Below are 24,986 nucleotides of genomic sequence, written 5' to 3' on the forward strand. Positions count from 1 at the left end.
TCCTTAGTGCCTAGGCCAGGAGCATCCATCCTCTCTCCTGGCATCCCTGCACTCATTGGCCCTGGATGAAAATCCTGTTTGACACCCAGCAGCTGCAGGATACATCAGGATCCTTTTCCTAAAGACTGTGCCTTGGAAATGAACTGCTTCCTCCTTGAGTGAGGCTGTTGTCCTGGACCAAGGAGAATTCAACAGAAAGGGGTTCTTTTGGGGGGAGGGCTGGTGGTACTGGGAATTGAATTCGGGGGCACTCCACCACTGAGCCACATCCCAAGCGCCTTTTTGTACTTTATTTAGAGACAGGGTCTCACTGAGTTGCTGAGTGCCTTATAGTGGCTTAGGCTGGCTTTGAACTTGCAATCTTCCTGTCTCAGCCTCCAGAGCAGCTGGGATTGCAGGTGCAGGCCACCACACACTGCCAGGGTTTCTTTTTTATGTGGCCAGGTCTCCTCAGGCACTTCAAGATCTAAGAGCAACACAACTTTTCCTCCTCTAAAATCATTCCTGACAGGTCTTTTGGTTACAGCAAAGAAAAAGCTGAACAAACCACATCACTAAAAATTTATTCACAGCTAATAAGACTTTTGATGTTTTAGGGAAAGAAAAAGAAAGAAAAAAAAAACCTGTCTGGAATGTGCAAGCTGAAAATGACATAAATAGCTCCCTATAGTGATATATTTTATATGTGTATATATTCATATCACATATAAAGAGAACCCTAAGAACATCTTTTGAAGTGTTTATGTCGAGGTATGTGATATAATCTCCTTCTTCACCTGACCCAAAGTATTCATTAAAATTTGCAAAAAGTACTAACTCTTACAGTGTGTTTGTTGGCCACATAACAAAAGAATACATAGGAAAGGAAAGTGTGTGAGGGAAGGGGAGAAGGGGTATGGCAGGGTAATAGATTTCATGAATAGAATCCAAGTTTGTTATATGTATGAAAATGTTTGTGTATGAAAATGTCATAGAGGAACCCATTAGTTTTTCAATTAATATGCACTACAAAATATAATGAAACTTTTTAAAATATACTTTTTTAGTTATAGATAGACCCAATATCTTTCTTTTATTTATATTTATGTGGTGCTGAGGATAGAACCCAGTGCCTCACACATGCCAGGTGAGCATTCTACTTCTGAGCCACAAACCCAGCTCGTGAAAAGGTTTTATTAAAATATTTTGAACAAACCAAGAACTGTAGAACCAAATCACACAGCCCTGGGAGACCAGAGCTACGGAAGTAAAACACAGTAATCACATTGTGTAGTATCAACTTCATGGCTCTTTGCAGGACAGACATTGAGAGGAAGGCAGCATCAGCATTCTCCATGGGTAGAGTCTTCGTAACGTGATGAAGATCACCTTTGATCACTTGAACAGGACCATGTGAAATCCTGAAATCTTTTCCAATTAACTATAAATATTCAGCAAAATGTTCTAAGATCACCAATTCTTTGAGTGTGTTTGGTTAGAAACTTCACAAAATATGTATATTCCCTGTTTGGGTGGAAACAGAAAACTGTAGAATCCACTCATGCACCATCACAAGGACCGAAGCAAAGACATTCATGCCGATACCAACACTACCAAAGTCTTTAGAAAAGACAGGAGGTGTTCAGTTCTTGAAGCCATAAAATTGGAAGGCTGAGTTACTGAGACATGAAATTGGCCTTACACACAAATATTCATATCACATATAAAGAAAACCCTAAGGACATCTTTTAATATTCTCTCAATTTTCTCTGGTTGACAATATACATGATGAAATGTTTGGATGAAAGAGCAAATACTAATATTCAAGAAGCAAAGTAGAGTGAGATAAATGAGCCAAAATATGCATGAGATAGAAGATAAACCCATGTGGAGATGCAGAAGTAGGGAACTGAGGGAGAGAGAAAGACAAAAATTTCTGTGCTCTGTTCTGCAAACATTCTGGAAGTTTCTTTTGCTTTTGTAATTCTGAGGCTGCTTGTGCATTTTGGAATTGGTCACGTGAAGAACGATGTTGGTATCAGAGAAGGAGCTATCCACTTGAGAGCAAATACATAGAGATATAAGACAGAATCAGTTGAATAGAAATCCTGAGTACCTGAATTTATAAGAAGAGCTCATTACATTCCATCTTAAAACACACAATGTCAAGTTCCTTTTCCTGGTCTTAATTCTGTTCTACAGTTATATAAAATATCACCATTACAAGAAGTTTCCTGAGGGAACAAAGGAAACTTCCTGCCACTTCTTGTAAGATATTGTTTCAAAAAAAGCCTGAACTGTAAAACATTGACATAGGGGCTGGGGCTGGAGCTCAGTGGCTGAGCTCTTGCCTGGCATGTGTGAGGCACTGAGTTCGATCCTCAGCACCACATGGAAATAAATAAAAATAAGAAAGGTACATTAACAACTAAGAAATTTTTACCAAAAAAATTTTGACATAAAAATTCTGCCAGTACTTGATTAGTTTGTAGTAAGCCAAATTGTGGTTCAAGGTGGACAAGTGGTCCCTTGAAGATGCACAAATATGTGTGAAAAATCAGACCATTTACAAAAAAGGTACTGTTGCTGTCTGAGTCCTTTCTTCATAGATGTGATTGGAAGCAATTAAGAATGATCTCAAAAGCTGTGAACATATTTCATACAGTGGTGAAAACACGGAGTTGCATATTTCAAAAAACAGGCTGAGGCTAAAAATATCCTTCTGATTAAATAAATTTAGGTGAGGATAAGATGTGTAATTGACAACAATATTCCAGATGTTCAATACCCAATTTTAAATCTTGAGGATAAATAGCTTTCAGCCTGACTTATGATGAACTTAAAACTCTAAGGAAATTCAAAAATGCAAGAAAGCATCCCCAAGGCCCTGATGGGAGCCCAGCTGCACAGCCAAATCCATGCTCTCAGAATTTCTTTTTAACATTGAGTCTGGGGGCCCACTGCACATCCTGACAGGAATTCGATTGATCTTGGGCATGGCCTAGTGGGAATTTTTTTAAAATATTTTAAAATAATTTTTAATTATTTTAAAATATGGGATTGATGGCTTCAGTGAAGTCTTTACTCTTCATGATCCTAGCATGGAAACATCCTGTACATCCTTCAAGGACACTGCAGTGCTTCCATTTAACTACCAGTACTCCAAACAAACACAGTAACTTCTGCAGTGCATGCTAATTTGTAGGATGTCCAAGAATACAGAAAAGTTCACTGAGGAAAGCAGGGCCACCTAGGGGTTGAATTTGACTCTATCAAGAACTGTTTTGTGTGTCTGTGGGTGGTGCTGGGGGTTGTGGGTGCCAGGAAAGCCACTGACTGATATCCCCAGCCCTTTTAATTCTTTTTTATTTTGAAACACTCTCTCACTAGGCTGGCCTCAACTTTGTGATATTCCTGCTTTAGCCTTCCAAGCAGCTGGAATTAGAGGCATGTACCCTGATACCCAGGAGAAACCAGCTTTCAACAGGCAACCATGTCATTATCCCCTATTCTACATGGCCTTTAGCAAACTCCTCAGAGACTTTAGACCACAAGTCACAACCTTAAAAGAAGTAAGGGAATTTTGTATGGTACACATTCCCAATAGTGTGCAACTGGATGTATGAGGCATTTTAGCAAAAATAACTCATGTCTGTCCATATAACAATAATTATTTGTGTTATGATGCATATTATAAGTATATAATGCAATATTATATAATAATAAGCATTATTATTATTATGTAGCACTAGAATGGCCATCCTATGTATCAAAAAGAGAATGAGGAGTTCCTTGTCCACTGTGTCGGTAGGGCAACAACATAGAGTAAGGAAGACATTGATATTGACCTCAAAGAAAGGGAAGTGGGTCCAGAGATTGGGTCCCACACCAGTGAACAAGACCAGTTCAGACATACAATAAGCACCAGGGATCCCCAAGGCCCTGATCAGAGCCCAGGTGCACAGCCAAATCCATCCTCTCAGAATTCCTTTTTAACATTGAGTCTGGGGGCCCACAGCACATCTAGACAGGAGTTCCATAGATCTTGGGCAGGGCCTAGTAGGAATTACTTTTAAAACTTCCCTGCATGTGACCCTTCTGTGTTCTGAGGTTCAAGATCTGCATAGCTATTGCTAGTCACTTTTTTTATTAGCCTAGAGAAAGGAGGTTCACAGAGGTCTGTAGATTCTCATAACTGTCCAGTGTCTTGCAGAGATGGTCTGGAATTCTGGGAAAAAACTCAGAAGCTAGTACTGACATTACATTTCTTCAAGTTTCGTTTTCTCCAGCTCCAATTTTCTATCTTATCTCTGCACATGTGCCAGTGCGCGCTCACACACACACACACACACACCTTTTCCTCTTTCCTCTCCCCTTAATGTTTCTCTTCCTGAGTTGCACAAGGGTCTGTTTTGTTTTTTATTTTGAAACACTCTCTCACTAGGCTGGCCTCAACTTTGTGACATTCCTGCTTTAGCCTCCCAAGCAGCTGGAATTACAGGCATGTACCTGTAAAGATTCACTAAGCAAGGTGGTCAACAACAAACCAGCCTGAGCCAGATATTTGCTGAACCAGAACCAATGACATTTCAGAGCAATGACAGGCAAAATACTCCCTCCCTGCTCTGCATGATATCTAGCACTTTGGGAAATGGACAGCCCAAATGTTCTCTACCCATGAGAATTCTAAACACACTATCAAATAACAGATCCTTTCTAATTGATTGATATTTGGCATTTTCTTTTAGCCTGAACATCTGATGACTACAGGAGAAATCCTGTCTCACTGATTCAGCAACTTGTACTTATGTCTAGCTTTGCGAAGACCTCCAGGAGGTCCCTGTGGAAGCTGATGGAATTGAAGAGGACTGCAGTGGGGGATGAGCTGGGCAGGAGGGGTTGAGCAGGACCTGTTTCCATCAGGCAGTGTGTCCAGGGACGCTTTCTAAGAGGAAAACTTCTTGATGCTACTCTTCTTTTGCCTTTGTTTTGAAAAGCATTAAGAGGTAACTTATTTAGAGGAAGCATTATTTTTAATTTGGTGACTGAAAAGAATATCAGCAATCACCTTTGCTTGGCATGCCTCAATGTGCCAAGTAGTTGCTAAGATGCTTAGTGTTTAAACTCGAAGTCTATGAACTAGGTTGAGGTTGAGTGGGAATTTGAATCAGATGAAGGCATCCATGCTGGAGCAATAGAGGGTTTTCTACCTAAGGAATCCTTTTTTAAAAAAATATATTTTGGTTGTGGATGGACACAATACCTTTATTTTATTTATTTATATTTGGTGGTGAGGATCGAACCCAGTGCCTCATACCATCAGCGTGAAACAAGCACTCTGCCACTGAACCATAATCCCTGCCCTCAGGAAACGTGTGTGTGTATGTGTGTGTGTGTGAGAGAGAGAGAGAGAGAGAAAGAGAGAGAGAGAGAGAGAAATATTTGGTCTTTTTGGGGAACGTTTAATATTTTTCTCTGTGAATGTTTAATAACTTGAGTCTGTGAAATTAACTAGCAACAGAGAGTGTTAAGTCTGCTATCTGAAATGTCCCCCAAAATCTCATGTTTTGAAAGTTTGATTCCCAATGCAGCATTGCTCAAAGGTGGCTCTTTCTTCAATTGATGGGATCATGGGGACTCTGATATCATAAGTGGATTAGTCCACAGATTCATCATTTGAATGAGAAATTAAGAGGTGGTAGAAACTGTAGGGTGAAGGGCCTAGTAGGAGGGAGTGGGTTTTGGATACATAACCTTGGGCACGCTATCTTGTGCTTGTCTGTCTGTCTCTCTCTCTCTCCCTCTCTGTCTCTCTCTCTCTCTCTCTCTGTCCCCCCCTGCCCTACCCATGTACCAGTCAGTGCTTCCCATCTGCAATGTAGTGGGGTCTTCTCCTTCACTATGCCTTTCCACATGATGAGGACACAATACATAGGAACGCAAACCTCTCAAAAATGCAGCACATTTAGGATAAGATTCGTATTCAGAGAATTACATAATGCTATGCCATATCTGAACAATCCCTGTTTCCAGATGGGCAAACAGGAAGCTGAGGGGAGGCATGACTTTTCTAAGTTCACACAGCCATCTTCACAGGTCCTGCTGCCATAGGCTCAGGGGACTGACTTTGCAGTAACTCCCATGTCCTTGCCCCCAAGGGTCCTGCAGGCTGAGAGACAGGAATTCACACCTCAGGACAGTCTCTGTCACCAGCCTTCTCTTAACAAGTTCTCAAAAGGAAACAAAAAAGGAATCTCCATCTCTGCTTAAGTTTCAGTTTCTCTGAGCAGGAACTTGCCAGTTTCACTTTCCACTTCCAGATTCCACTCAACTATTGTGTGGAGACATGGGCAGATTACATCATCGGTTGCTTATAAAGCCTTGTCCTGGGTTTCATTAGGAGAATACCTACAGACAAACCACCAGATCTCTGAAAAGCCCACTCAACTGAAAAAAACTGTAGAACTGCAACCTCATTCACAGCAACCATGAGGTGAGAAATTTTCTGTTTTTTTGCCCTCATGTCTAATGGTTTAGAAGCAAAATTAATCAACACTACCTCAACAGGTTGATTCTCGGGCATCCTAAACTTTCTATTTGAGTATCTGTTCATAGACTAATGTGTGTGTGTGTGTGTGTGTGTGTGTGTGTGTGTGTAACACAAAAGTGCATTATAGCCACAGCTAAGCTGTTGTATTAATGTAGGCATTTTCATTTCTGAGAATGAAAATTGAACTTACATAGCTACATTTATGCAATTCCTGGAGAAGCTTACAACAGAGTAAATGAGTTTTGCAAGAAGAAAGAAAATGATCCCAGAATCAGAAATTCTTTTTCCTCAGCAGGTTAGTTCTCTGAGATCAAGCTTTCTGATTTTTCTATTTGATTATCCACTCATAATGTGTGTGTGTGTGTGTGTGTGTGTGTGTGTGTGTATACACATGCAAGGACATTCATAGCCACAGCTAAGCTGTTGTATTAATGTAAGCATTTTCATTTCTGTTGAACTTATGTAGCTACATTCATGAAATTCCCAGAAGAAGGGTAGGACAGAGGATAAGAGTTTCGCAAGAAGAGAGAAAATGATCCCAGAATCAGAAATTCTCTTTCCCGACACTATTGCCCATCTAGGGAAAAGAGATCAGCTTGTCAGGTTAGAGACATCTCTTTCTCCTCACTCCTCATTTTGGTGGGAAAGGACCCACACAGTAGTGTGAGGTTCAATGGAGCTTCCCAGATGTCTGGGGAGATACTGTGGGGATGGGGTGAGAAGCTCGTGCCCTTCCTCTGGAGACTCCTCAACTCACCTTCTGAGGGGCCAGCTCTGATGAAGCTCTGAGTAGATTGAAGGTGAGCACATCACGTTTCCTGCGGCTGCCCATCACCTGCAGGTCCTTGGCATCTACCTGTCCATGGGTCTTGGCTGGAGGTCTCTGCTTGGGAACATCCACATCTTCCTTATCAGAAAGGCCTTTTGGGAATTTCTCTATGGTCCCAGCTGAATCTTGAATCAAGCAACTCCTGAGATCAGCAGATATAATTCTTTTAGTTAATATTGACTTGCAAATGTCCCTTCTGGGAAAAACTTGGAAGAGGCAGAATTTCCAGAAACTACAAAACCACAGGTCAACCCTCTGCCAAATATTGACTTGGAACTGGTAATTTAAAATGAGAAAGAGTAATAATACCAAAGGATACAAGGTAGCTATCTCATTCTGAATAATTATTCAATGCTAATCTGTTTTCTAAAACTATTTTGTAAATTACTACATTGAATCCTTAAGAGAAAACTATGAGGCAATTATTTATCCTAATTTTACAGCGGTGTTGTCTGACTTAGATAAGCTAGGATCACCCAGTCCATAAGAGGTGGAGCTGAGATATGAATAAGACAGTGTATTAAACTGTTAAGCCAGTTTCTCCAAAAGAGTTACAGTGTGGTTTCCTGACATCATTTCAGATGCCATCCTAATCAGTTGTTCCGTTTTGATGGTTTAATGTGAATTTCAATATGTGCCACGACAAAATGTGTATAAAATAGCACTAGGACAAAGTTTGCCATTTTAACTTTTCAAAGTCTAAAATTTACTGGTATTTATCATCTTCCTTGTTGTTCTCCCCACTCACTGGTTGAGGTTCAGTGTCCCTGAAGCTCCCCAATTCCTGTTCTCCCTGCAAGGGGTCTTGCTGTCTTTTCTCTGGGATCTGTTAGTGAGAACTTGCTTCTGTTATTTCCCCTGTGTCTTGGAGTGGCTGCCTCTATGTCTCTCCTGATGGACATGTCTGCAGTAGAGAGTGGTTACTTTGTTGTGAAGAAGGTAGAGAAAGTCCAACAGAAGCCACTGGATGGTTTTCCAGTATAAAGAGGTTTCCTGTGAGGGGACAGGGGACACCTGGTCATGGGTCAGACACACAGGTATTGGGCTATATACCAGAATGAAGAAGTAGCCACTGAAGGCACAGTGCAGATATCCAGGAACAAATACCATGAAGTTACATCAGAGCAGGACAAGAGTTTACAATCACTTCCAGGAGAAATCTCAAAACCAAAGAAGAAAAAAATAAATGAACACTACAATGTCCTTTTATCCTGTAACCCTTCATCTGCCATAAATTTGCTTTTTTGGAGGGGGCAGCACTGAACATTGAACCCAGGACCTCTCTCAGGTGAGGCAAGCACTCTACCATACAGCTACATTCCTAGCCCTTTTCCACATTATTTTGTGATAAGGGCTCTCACTAAGTTGCCCAGGGTAGACTCAGACTTGCAGCTCCCCTGCCTCAGCCTCCTGATAAGCTTGATTACGGGCATACACAACTACACTTGGGGACCATCATGATTTAAAGGCTATCCCTATTGTAACATGTATCAGTCTTTGTTGCTTTCCATGGCTGAATAATATCCAGTTGTGTGGGTATATGACATCTGCTTATCCATTTATCAATTCATGAACATTTGTGCAGTTGTCACCTTTGGCTATACACAGTGATGTAATAAACATCCATGCACAAGTGTTGTTTTTAAACCTGTATCCAATTGTTTTGAGCATCAATGTATGCTAAAGATACATCTCATTTCAACTAGTGAATGCAAATATTTTCTATCATTCTGGGAGCTCTTTTATCAGTCTGTTGATGGTGGCCTTTGATGCACAAATTTCTTCATTTTGGTCAAGTCCAACTCATCTCCTTTTCTGTTGTTTCCTGTGGTTTGGTTGTCACAGCCAAGAAAGCATTGCCAAATGCAATGTCAAGAAGCTTTTCCCTTATGTTTTCCTCTGCAAGTTTTATTGTTTTCGTCTCACATTTAGGTTTTTAATTCATTTTGAGTCATTTGGTATACTAAATAAGGTAGAGGTCCAACTCACTGTTGTACAACTGGTGTTCTAGTTTTTCCACAACAGTAGTTGTAAAGACTGTCCTTTATCCCAGTGAGTGGGCTTGACATGCTTGTCAAAGTTGCTTCATCAGTGTTCTGAACTGAATCCCCAAATCACAAGTTCAAATCTCTAAATATTAGCTTTAATGTGACAGTCTCTTGATACAGAGTCTAGAAAGAGATAGGAATGATTGAGGGGAAATATTTAGGATGAGGCCTTACTTCTCTAAGGCCAATGTCATTAGAAGAAGGTAAAGAGATACTTAAGTTGTCTGCATCCATGGGCCAGGGAGGGATGGCCAAGTGAAGTACAAAGAAAGTGGCCACTGGGCTGGGGTTTTGGCTCTGTGGTAGAGCGCTTGCCTAGCATGTGTGAGAGTTCAATTTTCAGCACCACATATGAGTAAATAAAAGGTATTGTGTCTATCTGCAACTAAAATATATTTAAAAAATAAATAATTCAAGTGGCCATCTCTAAATCAGTGGCCTTCTATAAGGGAACCATAGGCACACACTTTTACTTGCAATTCTATCATCCAGAACCCTGAGAAGAGTTCTGCCACCACATGCTTTGTTATTATGACAGCCTGGGCTGACTAATGTACTTCTACAGACAAGAGTTTATTTCCAGGGTCTCTCTTTTCTTGGTCTTTGTGTTTCTTATATCTTTCATGTGGTCATTATGCCACACCATAATGTTTGGATTTCTATAGTTTTGTATTCACCTCTGAAATCAGAAAGTGTGAGAGGTCTAGCTTTGTTCTTTGATCTCAGGATTATTTTGGCTATCTCAGTGCCTTTGTGTAATGGTTAATCTGCATTGCCAACTTGATTGTGTTAAGATTATAGGTGTGTCTATCAGGGTGTGTCTATGAATGATTGGCATGTGCAATAGCCTACCCAAATGGAGAACCTCCCTAAGTATGGGCAAAGCCAACCAATAGAATGATGGCTTAAATGGAATAAAAGAAGAACAAAGAGGCAGCAGCAGATGCAAGTTGGATTCTTCCTAAAATTCTTCTTAATTGCTGGTACCATATCTGGGGATATCAGACTCTCTCTTCTTTACTTTTCTAAAGCAGACTGACAGTGATTCTCCAGAAGGCTTAGGGCTCAGACTAGAATAGCACCATTGATCCCTCTTGTTCTGAGGCTTCAGCCTCTTGGACTGCACAGCTACTGGTTTTCCTAGCTCTCCAGTCTACAGATGGCCATTGTGGACTATTCAGCTTCTGGTTGCATAAGCCAACCTAATAAGTCCCCTTTTTATAATCATACTTCTAATTGACTCTGTTCCTGAGAAGAGAACTGTTCCAAAGAACATTCTGTTCCAGAGAACCCTAACTAATAATATACTGAGACACCACATGAATTTTAGGATGAAATTTTCTACTCCTGAGAGAAACTTTCAGTGGAACATTGGTAGGGATTGGCCTGAATCTGTAACTCACTTTGGGCAGTACTGACAACTTAGCAATATTAAGCTTCTGGCCTATGAACTTGGAATGTCTTTCACTTTTTTGTGTGTCTTCTGTCTTTCAAAAATAGCTTGCAGTGCTCAAGTGTAGTCTCCTTTTCCTCCTTGATTGAGTTTATTCTTAAGCACTTCATTCCTCTGCTTGCTATTGTAAACAGGATTGTTTTCTTCATTTCTTTTGAATTGTTCATTGTGTTTAGAAACACAACTGAGTTTTGCGTACTGATTTGCATTCTACTACTGTGCTTCATTTGTCTAGTAGTTGTAACAGTCCTTGTGTGGTCTCTTGAGACTCTTGTACATATAATTTATGTTAATTGGCAAAGGGAAAAGCCAGTATCCTTACCTTGTTCCAGATGCTGGAAAAAAAGATTTCATTGTTTATTTTTTTAAATTGATTTTATTTTGTTAAATATATGACAGTGGAATGCATTACAATTCTTATTACACATATAGAGCATAATTTTTTATATCTTTGTATATAAAGTATGTTCATGCCAATTCATATCTTTATACATGTACTTTGTATTTTTTGCCTTACAATTATTATTACACATATGTACCACAATTTTTTATCTCTATATATTACGTATGTTGACAACCAGTTTGTGTCTTCATACATGTACTTTGGATAATGATGTCCATCACATTCTACCTTCCTTGCTAATCCCCTACCTTCTCCTTTTCCCTCCCACCCCTCTTTCCTAGAATTCATCTATTCTTCCCATGCTCCCCCTCTATTCTAGATTCCTCCCATGCTCCCCCTCCCTACTTCACTATGAGTCAGCCTCCTTATATCAGAGGAAAAAATTGGCATTTGTTTTTTGGGGGATTGGCTAACTTCACTAAGCATTATTTTCTCCAATGCCATCCATTTTCCTGCAAATGCCATGATTTTATTCTCTTTTACTATTGAGTAAAATTCTATTGTGTATATATATCACATTTTTTTACCCATTCATCCACTGAAGGGCATCTAGGTGGGCTCCACAGTTTAGCTATTGTGAATTGTGCTGCTATAAACATTGATGTGGCTCTGTCCCTGTAGTATGCTGTTTTTAATTCCTTTTGGTATATTCGGAGGAGAAGGATAGCTGGGTCAAATGGTGGTTCCATTCCCAGATTTCTAAGGAATCTCTCCATACTGCTTTCCATATTGGCTGTGCCAATTTGCAGTCCCACCAGCAGTGTATGAGTGTGCCTTTTCCCCCACATCCTCGCCAACACTTATTGTTGTTAGTCTTCATAATAGCTGCCATTCTGACTGGAGTGAGATAATATCTTTCATTATTAGTTCATTGAGGTTGATACTAGCTGTGGACTTTTCATATACAACCTTTATTGTGTTAGGACATTTCCTTCTGTTATCCTGACAGGGAGATAAATGTTGTTGATGGGTTTTCTGCAAAATGACTCTTTTTCTGTGACTCTGCTAATGATCACTTATGTTTATGGTTTTTATGTGTTGAACCACCCTGTTGTATAACATTCTCCACTTACCTGACATTCTTTACATTACAAATTAACAGCTGTAAGACTCTAAGGGGTACATGAGGTGATGATGTAGTGTATCTTCATCTGCATCTTGTGGTGCTTTCAGAAGTTTATTTTGTGAAAGAATGGTAGAGCTGTACACATGTTGTGGTAACCAAAGCAATTAGCTTGTGTTGATACTATACTAGAGTTGTAAAAGTTATAATTACTGGAGAAATTGGGTGTAAGATACACTGGATCTCATCACAATAACCTTTCATTTTATATTTATTTCAAAGTAAAAAGTTAAGGGGAAAAAAAAGCCAAGCTCACAGTTTCTTTTCTGTAATTCCAAGCTATCAGGAGGCTATGCCAAGAGGAACCCAGTCTGTGCATTTTAGTAAGACCTTCTATCAAAATAAAATACAAATGGCTAGGGATGTAGTTTAGTGGTAGAACTATTGCCTAGAATGTATGAGGACTTGTGTTCATTTCTCAAAGGGGAAGAAAAGCCTTTGTCTCCTATTATTCTCAGTTCAATGGTCTTCATTGTTTGTATCCACACACTTTATAGTCCCGAAGTCGATAATGTTCACTAAAGTTACACATTTGTAATCAGTCTCTCTTATTTTTTACTAATAGTTAAATAAAACCTTTTTACACAGCATGTGATATGAAGTGTGCTTTCCTTAAGTAGGGAAAAAAGTTAAAAGTTCCCAAAGGCCAGGCTGTCAAATGCCATTGTTATCATAATGTTACAAATGTGATTCTAAAAAATGGAACGGTGACTTGCTTAGAATGTGCTGGAACAATGCTATGAAGCCAAGCAAACTACAATCACTATTCATGCATAACTTAAAGATCTAAATACATTGATGTGGCTGCATCACTCTAATATGCTAATTTTAAGTCTTTTGGGTGTAAACAGAGGAGTGGGATAGCGGGGTCAAATGGTGGTCCCATGCCACGTTTTCTGAGGAATCTCCACACTGCTTTCGATAAAGGTTGCAGTAATTAGCAGTCCCTCCAGCAATGTATGCGTGTTCCTGTTCCCCACATCCTCACCAACATTTATATTTGCTTGTATTCTTGAAGATTGCCATTCTGACTGGGGTGAGATGAAATCTTAGAGTAGTTTTGATTTGCATTTCTCTAATTGCTAAGGATGTTAAACATCTTTTCATATATTTGTGGATCAGTTGTACTTCTTCTGTGAAGTGTCTATTCAGTTCCTTAGTCCCTTTATTAATTGGGTTATTTGGTTTTTTGGTGCTAGAGTGTTTGAGTTATAATATATCTTGGAGATATATCAGAGGTGCAAGTGGTAAAGATTTTCTCCCTTTCTGTTCGCTCTCTCTTCATGTTATCATTTTTTTTTTTTGCTGAGAAGAAGCATTTTAATTTGAATCCCATCCCATATATTGATTATGTTTTAATTTGTTCAAATTAGTTATACATGATACAACAATGCATTTTGATTCATTCTACACAAATGGAGCACACCTCTTCCTTTCTCTGGTTGTATACAATGTAGAGTCACACCACATGTGCAGTTATACTTGTACCTAGGGTAATGATGTTCATCTCATTCCACCATCGTTCCTGCACCCATGTCCCCTCCCCTTTCCTCTCTCTGCTTTGTGCAATCAATGTTCCTCCATTCTCCAACTCCCCCTCCCCTTATGGATCAGTATCCACTTATCAGACAGTACATTCAGCCTTTGGGTTTTGGGGATTGGATTACTTTCCTTAGCATGATATTTCCAGATCCTTCCATTTACCTGCAAATGCCATAATTTTATTCTTTTTTAATGCTGAGTAATTTTCCATTGTGTATACATGCCACAGTTTCTTTATCCATTCATCTGTTGAAGGGCATCTAGGTTGGTTCCACAGTTTAGCTATTGTGAATTGAGCTGCTATGAACAATGATATAGCTGTGTCACTGTAGTATGCTGATTTTAAGTCCTTTGGATATAGACTGAGGAGTGGGAGAGCTGGATCAAATGGTGGTTGCATTCCCAACTTTCTAAGGAATCTCCATACTGCTTTCCACAGTAGTTGCACCAATTTGCAGTGCCACCAGAGTGTATGAGTGTACCTTTATTTTCCCCACATCTTTGCCAAAATTTATTATTGCTTATATTCTTGATAATTGCCATTCTGACAGTGTAAGATGAAATTTTAGACGAGTTTTGATTTGCCTTTCTATAAATATTAAATGGGGGGGGGAGAAATAAGGGGTAGGAAGGATAGTAGAATGAATCAATATTATTACCGTATATATACACACATTAACTATAAGACTGGCAGGATTCTACACCATGTACAACCAGAGAATGACAAATTATACTCCATTATATATGATGTATCAAAGTGCATTCTACTGACATGTATAATTAATTAAAACATTTTTTAAATTATTTTTAAAATCTGAATACAGGTGAAACTTTCAGTTTGCACTAATGTTGTAGTAGGTGTTTCACTGGGTTTTCCTTATGGCTGTTCCTAACCTAACAGATAAAATCCACTTTTGTTTCACAGTGAGAAAGCATATGATCATGGGATCCAGGACAAGCTGGGGCAGTTGAGATGTCACTTCACATGGGGGCTGGAAATTGAAGACAATGCAATACCAGATTTAGAAAGTAGGGTCATGGAAGAGATTGAGTTCCTAGACACCAGATACAATGTGGGGATTCACAACCTCCTGGCCTATGTGAAGCACCTGAAAGGCCAGGATGAGGAGGCCCTGCAGAGCTTGAGAGAAGCTGAAGACTTGGTCCAGAGGGAGCACGCAGACCAGGCAGACCTGAGGAGCCTGGTGACCTGGGGCAACTGTGCCTGGGTGTATCACCACATGGGCAGATTGGCAGAAGCCCAGACTTACCTGGACAAGGTGGAGGACACTTGCAAGAAGTTCGCAAGTCCCTCCCACTACAGGCTGGAGTCTCCTGAGATGGAGTGTGAGGAAGGATGGGCCTTGCTGAAGTGTGGAGGGCAGTATTATGAGCGGGCCAAGGCCTGCTTTGAAAGGGCTCTGAGAGTGGAGCCTGAAAACCCTGAATTCAGCCTGGGGTTCGCCATCTCCTCCTACCGTCTGGATTACGATGATGAAAACGTAATTTCTCTAGAGCCCCTGAGGAGAGCTGTCAGGTTAAACCCAGAAGATGCATATGTTAAGGTTCTCCTTGCCCTGAAGCTTCAGGATGTAGGACAGGAAGTGGAGGGAGAAGGCTATATTGAGGAAGCTCTGAACAGCACATCCTCCCAGCCCTATGTCTTTCAATATGCAAGCAAATTTTACCGAAAAAAGGGCTGTGTGGATAAAGCTATTGCGCTCCTTAAGAGAGCTTTGGAGGCAAGACCCGACTCTGGCTACCTGCATCACCAGTTAGGGCTTTGCTACAGGGTAAAACTGTTTCAAGTAAAGAATGTGAGAAATACAAACCCTACAAGGCAGGAAAGAGAAAATGTGCACAGATGGGTTCAATTGGCTATAAAAGAATTCCAAGAGACTCTAAGACTAAGGCCAAGATTTGAGATGGCTTATGTTCACATGGCTGAAATGTATGCAGAAAGAGGCCAGTGCAGAGAGGCAGAGGAAAATTTTCAGAAAGCATTATGCATGGATAACCTTGCTGACCACATACAGCAAGACATTCATTACCACTATGGCCGTTTCCAACAATTTCACATGAGATCTGAAGACAAAGCAATCACCCACTATTTAAAAGGTCTAAAGATAGAAGAAATGTCCTTTGCCAGGAAAAAACTTATAAGTGCCTTAGAAAAACTGGCTAAAAATCGTGTGAACCAGAATGTGAGTGTTGTGGAGAGTGTCAGCCTCCTGGGGCTCAGCCACAAATTAAAAGGGGAAGTGAAGGAGGCCCTGCTGTGCTATGAGAGGGCTCTGAGGCTCACTGATCAGCTGAACCCTGTGTTTTGAGGAAGGGGCCCCACCTCCCACTTCATCTACTCACAACTAAATAGAACAACAAGCTTCCCTGCTTGCTGCCTCCCAAAATGTATGACTGACAAAATAAAAAAGTAGATCGGGCAGCACATGCCCTCTCCCTGCCTGCCTGCTCCTGCCTTCTCCCTGCTTCCTTAGTGCCTAGGCCAGGAGCATCCATCCTCTCTCCTGGCATCCCTGCACTCATTGGCCCTGGATGAAAATCCTGTTTGACACCCAGCAGCTGCTGGATCCACCAGGATCCTTTTCCTAAAGACTGTGCCTTGGAAATGAACTGCTTCCTCCTTGAGTGAGGCTGTTGTCCTGGACCAAGGAGAATTCAACAGAAAGGGTTCTTTTTTATGTGGCCAGATACTCTGAGGCACTTTAAGATCTAAGAGCAAGACAAATGATCAAACAGAAGACTATAAAAGGCGAGGCCTTGAGAAGTTCAGTATAGCATTCTAGCCCAACGTCCATTTGCCCGGCCCCACTATACCCTAGACCTGCTGGTCAGTGGGCCCTTTATACAACCTTCTCATCATTTAACCTTTCATTTTCATGTGTCCAGCTGCTGGAAAATCACAAGGGAGCTATGTGATACAAACACATAGCTGGAAATTTATTCATAGCTACAAAGACTTGATGTTTTAGGGAAAGAAAAGGGAAGTCAAAAACCTGTTTGGGATGTGCAAGGTCAAAATGACACAAATAGGTTCATACCATTTTTTGGTGTTTATTAGGTGGTATGTGATATAATATTTTTTACCTGACATAAAAATATTTCAGTAAAATTGGCTAAGAGCATCAATTCTTTGAGTGTATTTTGAGTGATATTCTAAAAAGATATATATTCTCTGTGTAGAAATAGAAAACTATAGAACATAAAAAGGCAGCCATGACAATTCAAATATCACCAAGTCTTTAGAAAACACAGGGAAGATATTCCCTTTAGAGGGCATGGGATTAGAAGCCTGACTTATGTGACCTGGATCCCTGAGGGATGTTAACCAATGGTGGGGACTGGGAGTGGGAATGAGTTTGGTTGTGGCATTCATTTCACACTTGGGGAAGCCACAAGTGACACATTTTTGATTTTGTTGATACTTAACCAAGAACAAATTTAGTAAATTAAACCAGAGGAAACTATTAGAACAGAAATATTGTCCTTTATTGTGTGTGGGAGGAAAAACAAAGTATGAGTTAAGCTCACCAGGCCTCTCTCTGAATTTGTTACCATGCCTGTTGCAGAGTAACTTGGAGGGGGAGATTTGCCTCTACTCAGAGAATTAATCTAAATGAGAACTCTGAGGGCACATCTGTACTCATTGGAAGATACACACAAGGTACTTCTGGTTGTCACACTAGACAGCTCTTGGTTTGGCTCAGTTTTATAGTTGTTGGTAAATTGAAGGCCATTGTTCCAGAGCCATTGGATGGTTTAGGCAAAAAGATGTATGGGCATTTATATCCCCTTGGCTGAATTCATCACAAATGTAATGAAGCTAGTTGGTAAGTTGTCAGAAAGTGTGATTTCAATGCACCAAACTCACTCATCAATGAATATTGAAACATCCCCAGTACTCCAGGTATTGGAACCAAAATCAGTTTGCTAGCAACCAGTTTTTGAGTTTCTACAAGTTTGTGTGCATGTATGTATGTCTATGTGCATGCACGCAGGTGTGAGTGTGTATGCGCTTGGAACAGCAAAAGGTAACTTCTCATATAATCTCTTTTAAACAAAATCAGCTCTCAGACAAATAAGAGGCACTTGATAAGGCATAATGGGTTGGTTGACTGAAAGTCTTGTGAGTGCTACTTTTGTGTAGCTCATATATGCAATATGTAGCAGAGAAGAACAGAGGACCAGGAGTATAGGACTGTATAGCTCTCTCTGCTTACGTGAAAATGAAGACTATGGAAGGATACATTAATCTTTGCAATGTTTCCCGGTGCAGAAGAGTGTGGAAAAGAAAGAGGAACTGCAATAAAAGATAGACTTCTCTGTATTCACTTTTGGAACCATGTCAATGTTCTATGAAATTCCTATTTTAAAAGCCATCCACATATGTATGCAATTCATGAATTTATCTTTTTATTTTTTAGTTGTAGTTGACACAATACCTTTATTTTATTCATTAAATGTGGTGCTGAGGATTGAACCCAGCACCTCGCACGAGCTGGGCAAGTGCTCTACTGCTGAGCCACAACCCCAGCCCGCAATTCATGAAATGTTTAGCAATTAGTTATGCTGATTGCATTTTTATCCAACAACAAAGAAACAGAGAAATTGATGGATAGATAGAGAAATGAGTGGATTAATAAATATGCAATAAACAAAATAAAATGTAAAATGTAGACTCTAGGTGTGTGAATGTTCATTGCAAAATTCTCTCAGCTTTTCTGTTTGACAATGTGCATTATAAAATGCTTGGATTAAAAAAAAAAAGGCAATACTAATATCCAATTAGTAAAGCAGACTGAGTGACACAAAGGAGCCAAAATGTATATGGAATGGAGGACAAAACCACACACAGAGAAAGGATTTCCAGGGATTGGTAATATACAGCAATTTCACTCTACATATTTAGTAGGATGTATCTTTTGACAAAAAGAATAGGGAAAATTCTTTCACTCCATTTAGCACTCATTCTGAAGGGTTTTGTTGGCTGTCAATGTGTTTTAGAATAGACTCCATGAAAATGAGTTGTTGTCACTTTAAAAAGAATTGCTCTACTTGGGAGCAAAGATGCAGAGAGCTAAGTTGGACGCAGTTAAATAGAAATCTTGTGTACCTGAATTTATCAGATGAGCTCATTACACATCATCTTAAAATGCACACATAATATCAATTTCATTTTCCAGGTTTTCATATTGTACTACAATTATATAAAATATCACTGTTGGGGGAAGTTGGTTGAAAGGTACACAGGAACCTTCCTGCTGCTACCTATGAGTTATCACAGTTTCAAAAAGTGAGTGAAATACTAAAAATGACACAAAAACTCTATTAGTACTTGAGTACTTGCAGTAAGACAAACTGCAGGTCAAGTTGGGATGAGGGGGTCCCTTGAAGATCTCTAAGAAGGGGTGAAAATTATCATACCATTTGCAAGAAAGGAGTTTTATATTCTGAGTGCTTTCTCTTTGGTTGTAATTGGAAGCAGTTTAGGAATAATCTCAAAGCCTCAAGTACATATTTATATCTTGGTCAAAACAATGAGTAGTATATTCTTAAAAAAAAAAGGCATACCACAGTGGCACAGCCACTTCAATATTCATAGCAGCATAATTCACAATTTCTAAACTGTGGAACCAACCTAGATGCCCTTCAATAGATGAATGGATAAAAGAAACTGTAGTACATATTCACAATGGAATATTACTTGACATTAAAAGAGAATGAAATTATGGCATCTGCAGGTAAATGGATGGAGCTGGAGAGTATCATGTGAAGTGAAATAAGCCAATTGCACAAATCCAGAAACCAAATGTTCCTCTGATAAGTGGATGCTAATCCATATGCGGGGCATGGAATGAGTAGAGGAATTTTGAATAGGGCAAAGGGGAGGGGGAGGGACAAGGAGATAAGAAAGATGATGAAATGAGGTGGACATCATTACCCTAGGTACATGTATGATAGCATGAATAGTGAGACTACTTTGTGTACAGAGAAATGAAAAATTATGCTCCATTTGTGTACAATGAATCAACAAGCTTTCTACTGTCATGTGTGACTGATTACAACTAACAATAAAAGAAAAACAGGTTGTAACATTATTGTACAATGGTTACTTTTCAGTTACACCACTCTAACTCTGCTAAAAATTGGTTAATTTCTCAATGTAGGTATCCTCCCAATACCATGTTATTTTGGAAGAGAAGATTATTGGCAAGGATGTGAGTGGTGGTGGGTCGAGGTCAATTAACAAAAATAAGGATTAAAACAACAAAGAATAAATGAAAAACAGGTTGTAACTAAGAATATCCTTATGATTGAATCAATTGGGGAAGTGTGATGTGCAATTAACAGAGATATTCCAAATACTGAGTGCCAGTTTTCAAATTATAAAAAGAAATATTTATACATCTGACTTGATGAAAAAGTGAAAAATCTAAGAAAAATCAAAGACCCTGAAAAGCATATATGGGTTGGCGACTGCAGTTAAGCCTTTCCTGATCCTAGCATGAACGCATCCTGTATGTCTTCTGAGGTCACTAAATTGCTTTTGCTTTGCTATAATTACCACCAACACTAGCTTGGGCAATGCAGGCTATTGCAAAGGATGAGCCCAATGCAGGAAAGTCGGCTGTAGGAAGAGCGCCACCTAGGGGTTTAATTTGTTTCTGACCCCCCACCCCCACCCCACAAAAAAACAGATTTTCAATACTTTCCTGGTCACTAGCTCTTATTTGACATGGGCTTCAGCAAGCTGGTAACAGATTTCGGGCCAAAAGTCATGACTTCTGGAAATGTGTACAGTAAGCATTTACTAATACTATGTGATTGGGTATTTGAGATATTTCAGCAGAAATGGTTCAATGTCTGTCTATGAAATAATAATGACGACGAAGATGATGACAACGATGTTGATAGTAAACCACTCAGAACTGCATTCTTTTTCCATACCATTCTGTTGAGGATCAGGAACAGAAGGAAGAATTCCTTTCCTGTTGTATCGATGTGGAAACAAGGCAGAGAGTAATACCTAGATAGAAGTGGGGGCAGGGATTGCGTCCCATACCACTGAACAAGTTCCTTATAGCTGAACATTTGCTGAATACAGGATAAAACCTGTCCCATTAATTCAGCTCCCTGATGGCCTCAGGAAGTCCCTGTGGAAGCTTATGGAATTGGTGAGGACCGGAGTGGGAGATGAGCTGGACAGGAGGGGTTGAGCAGGAACAGCATCCATCAGGCAGCATGTCTAGGGATTTCTAAGAGGAAAACTGCTTCCAGCTGCTCTTCTTCTGCATCTGATTTGAAAAGACATAGGAGGTAACTTTTTTAGAGGAAGCATTATTTTTAATACAATGACTGAAAAAGAATAACAATAACTCAATTACCTCTTTTTGGCATGCTTTTTTAGAGTCAGCAGCTAGAAAGAGAGCAAAGGAGATGGAGAAAAGAAAATTCAGACTCTACCTCTGGGTGGCACCATAACCAGGTGCTGCCTTTATAGGATTAGACAGCTCCCTGTCAGTCTGGAGAGAATGGATGTGGTCTATGCTGAAAAAAAATTTCCAATGTGACAAAATTGGCACAAGCACACTAAGCTGTGGTGGAAAACCTCAGTAACTGCCCCAAATACATAATACACGAGGAGAGAGGTCCCCAAGCCAAATATAAAAAATTTCCATGTGGGTGACTCCCCCAGCAGGCCCTTTCTTCTCTTGAAGGTGGTTTGCTTCACACACGTCTTCCACCTCCAAACAAACTTCCACATCGCCAAATAAATAATTTTTTTATTTTCTATGATTCTTGATTAAAATCTTTCTTTCAAGAAGACAAGAACTGAGAAACCCTTCACCTGATAATTTTCATGTGCCCAGTAGTGTCTAAATGTTTGAACTCAAATTTCACAAACTGTAGTTGAGATTGGATGGGAATTGGTATCGGAACAAAGGGGTCCAACTGGGCGCAGTGGTGCATGCTGGTAACTTGGGAGGCTGAGGCAGGAGGATAAAAATTTTGAGGCCAGCTCAGCAATTTAGCAAGATCCCCTGCAACTTAGTGAGACCCTGTCTCAAAATTAAAAAAAAAAAAAATTAAAAATCAGGGCTGAAGATGTAGCTCAGTGGTTAAGTGCACCTGAATTCAATCACCAGTACCCCTCCCCCCCCAAAAAAAAATAAACTTAGAGGAGGTCCATGCTGGAGCAATAGAAAGTTTTCTGTTCCAACCATAGGATCCAGGGTTAGGAAGCACTTTTTGAGATTTGACTTCTTTCCTTTATAGGGAAGTTTTAAACTTTATTTTCTCTTTGATGTTTCAATAACTTTAGTCTATGAAACAATGTGCGAATGCAGAGATTAACAGGAAAAAATAAGGCACATAGTTATAAATGTGATAAAAATTGGCCCATGACAAAAGAATTAATCTCAGTGGTAGAGGAGATAGTTGAAGCTTAAATATTCTCCTCAGGAGGAAAAGAGAATGAGATAGGCGAGGGGGTGGTAGGCAACTTTAGAGGTACACTAAGCAATTATTAAAGAGACTGGACAGACCTAAGGACAGGAAGTGACTTGTCAATGATTCGTTCTGGAATTTGAATGAGCCTCAGGAACAGACATAACCTTGGGAGAAAGTCCTTCTGAGTGTGAATACACTCCTGCAGAAAGTGAGATATCAGGGTGGGATCCAAGGCAACTCTGGTCAATTTTTGGTTCTGGTCTTAATCCAGAGTAGGGAATTGCAGAGAAGCTCCATCTCTGTTTTGGAGATAGAAACAAGACAAGGTATGATACAGTTTGATTCTGAGGTCCCATCTGAGCTTCTCAGCATGACAGCAGGCTAATCTTTGGTTTGTCAATTCCTCCTCCCCCTCCTCCTCCCCCTCCTCCTCCCCCTCCTCCTCCCCCCCTCCTCCTCCCCCTCCTCCTCCCCCCTCCTCCTCCCCCCCTCCTCCTCCCCCTCCTCCCCCCCCTCCTCCTCCTCTTTCTTTTTTTTTGTACCAAGGATTATACCCAGGGGCACTTAACTACTGAGCTACATCCCCAGCCTTTTTTTTTTTTTTAATACAGACATGGTCTTGCTAAGTTGCTTCTGACCTCCCTAAATTGCTGAGACTGACTTTGAATTTGAACTTGCAATCCTCCTTCCTTAGCCTCCCATGCCTCTGGGATTACAGGAGTGAATCACCATGCCCAGCTCTAACACCTCATTTCTAAACAAGGTTGATTGCTTATTTCTGTCAAACTGACACCAAATGTAACAACTAGAATGCTTTTTACTTCATTAAGAGGACACCTTTATGTGTTATATGTGCCTTCAGCAAGCAGAAGGCCAAGTGAGAATGTGGTAAGAGCCCTCCTGAGAGACAAGACAAGGCGACTAGGCATAGTCAGTTTCTCTATGTATAGGTGTCTGTTGCAAGTTTGTTGCAACTCTTTGTGGCCTAGGATACCTAACCAAACTGTATATTACCATATATGTGAGACAAAGGGGCTGACATGTGAAAGAAACTAGTAAAGGGTATATAAGGCAATGCCCCAATTGCACTCCAGGCTCAGCCTTTGGATACAAATCCCTGGGCCAGTGCTGGCACTAATAAATATTGCCCCCATGCCCTGTGTCTCTGCCCAAGAATTGCACACAAAAGCAGAGCTGCCTCCTGAAATTCTCCCTTTTCTGTGCAGTCATCCAGATTCCAGACACTGGCCTCCATGAGAGGCCACAATGAGCTGGATACCAGAAGAGTTCCCTGAGGAAGGACCTCAACTCAGGACAAGCGGGGTCTTTGGCATAGGTGATGGACAAGAATTTCAGCACATGCCAGTCAGAGACACAAAGAGATTTATTTAGGAAAGCAGATGCACATTCAAGAGAGAAGGTGGCCTATCTCAAGGGTGAGAGGCTTTGGGGGTAAAGCAAGGAACACACGTTCAAGGGAGAACACGAACCATCTGCAGAGGAATAAAGAGCAGCCCCTTGTTCTGGGGTGTTAATGTGTATAGAGGGGGAGTAACAAGAGGCTGACCTAGAGGAGTCAGGGTGGAGTTACACAGTTTCGTACCAGTTTTCCCTCTGCTTTCATATTTCCTGTTACTTTTGGTAGGCTAGCACCTGGGCCGAAGAAGAGGGGCATGGACATGGACCAGGTTGCTCATGAGTTCCTCATTGTATATTTCAAAGGTCCCTGGGCATTTCCTGTTTCCAAGGGGTCATTGAGACTCAGTGCTTTTGAGATTCATTATATCTTTCTTTTTTCTGTATTCTCAAATCCTTATCTCAGGTTGATATTCCCTGTTAGGGAAAGAGGCAGATGTGGGCGCAAATGCTAGCCAATGACTGGATTTCTGTAACACTAGAAATATCTATGGTCCAGGTGCACAGTTACTGGTAATATGCTTTCAGTTACTCAGCACACACCTGAAAATCTCAAAAAAAAAAAAAAAAAAAAAAAAAAAAACAGTACTTGGTTCTTATCCCTTGACTCTTAAGCATAAAGCCATGGGCAAAAGGCACCTTCAGAAATTTCCATCTCTTATCTCCAATTCTCTCTGCCTCTGCTTGACTGCTTGATATTCACCTCTGTTTATAAACAAGAGTCCTCTGTTTTTATTCTTTTTCAGACCATTAACCAGAGGTGGGAACTTTGGGCTGGGAAATGATAGATATGAGACTGAGCCCCGTATTAGGAGCCAACAGAGGGAAAGCTTGGATTGAGCCTTCAGTGGAAGGGAGACAGCACTGATTGACAAGGGGAACTAAGCCACTCCTCAAAGGAAAGGGCAGCTTTTGACCAAGTTGCTGAGGAGGTGCCTTGGGCCTGGTATTTCTTATCTGAAATGAGTGTCAAAATTTTTAAAGAAATTTCTTCCTTATGAAAGATATGGATCAGTTGATAATTAGTTTCTTCTTAGAGACCTTATGATATCAATGTTCTGAATCTTGAGGTGCACTAGCTCTTATGGCCCTCCCAGTCATTGAGATAAGATTGTTGAAACTGTGGAAAGAAGAAGAAAGAAAAAAAAAAAAACGCCTCCCTATCAAAGGAATG

The 24,986-nt window shown here is 40.3% G+C and overlaps 1 protein-coding gene across 1 annotated transcript; it reads left to right on the plus strand.

The window, feature by feature from the left end:
- The first annotated feature begins 6,426 nt into the window (after window positions 1–6,426).
- On the plus strand, window positions 6,427–18,621 carry LOC308634119 (interferon-induced protein with tetratricopeptide repeats 1B-like). The gene is made up of 2 exons (XM_081267699.1): window positions 6,427–6,472; window positions 14,853–18,621. The coding sequence occupies exons 1-2, from the start codon at window positions 6,468–6,470 to the stop codon at window positions 16,255–16,257; spliced, it is 1,410 nt and encodes a 469-aa protein (XP_081123825.1). The 5' UTR covers window positions 6,427–6,467; the 3' UTR covers window positions 16,258–18,621.
- The last annotated feature ends 6,365 nt before the right edge of the window (window positions 18,622–24,986 follow it).

Source organism: Spermophilus citellus (genome assembly GCF_964194105.1).
Source record: "Spermophilus citellus genome assembly, chromosome: 15".
In the NCBI taxonomy this organism is placed as follows: domain Eukaryota; kingdom Metazoa; phylum Chordata; class Mammalia; order Rodentia; family Sciuridae; genus Spermophilus; species Spermophilus citellus.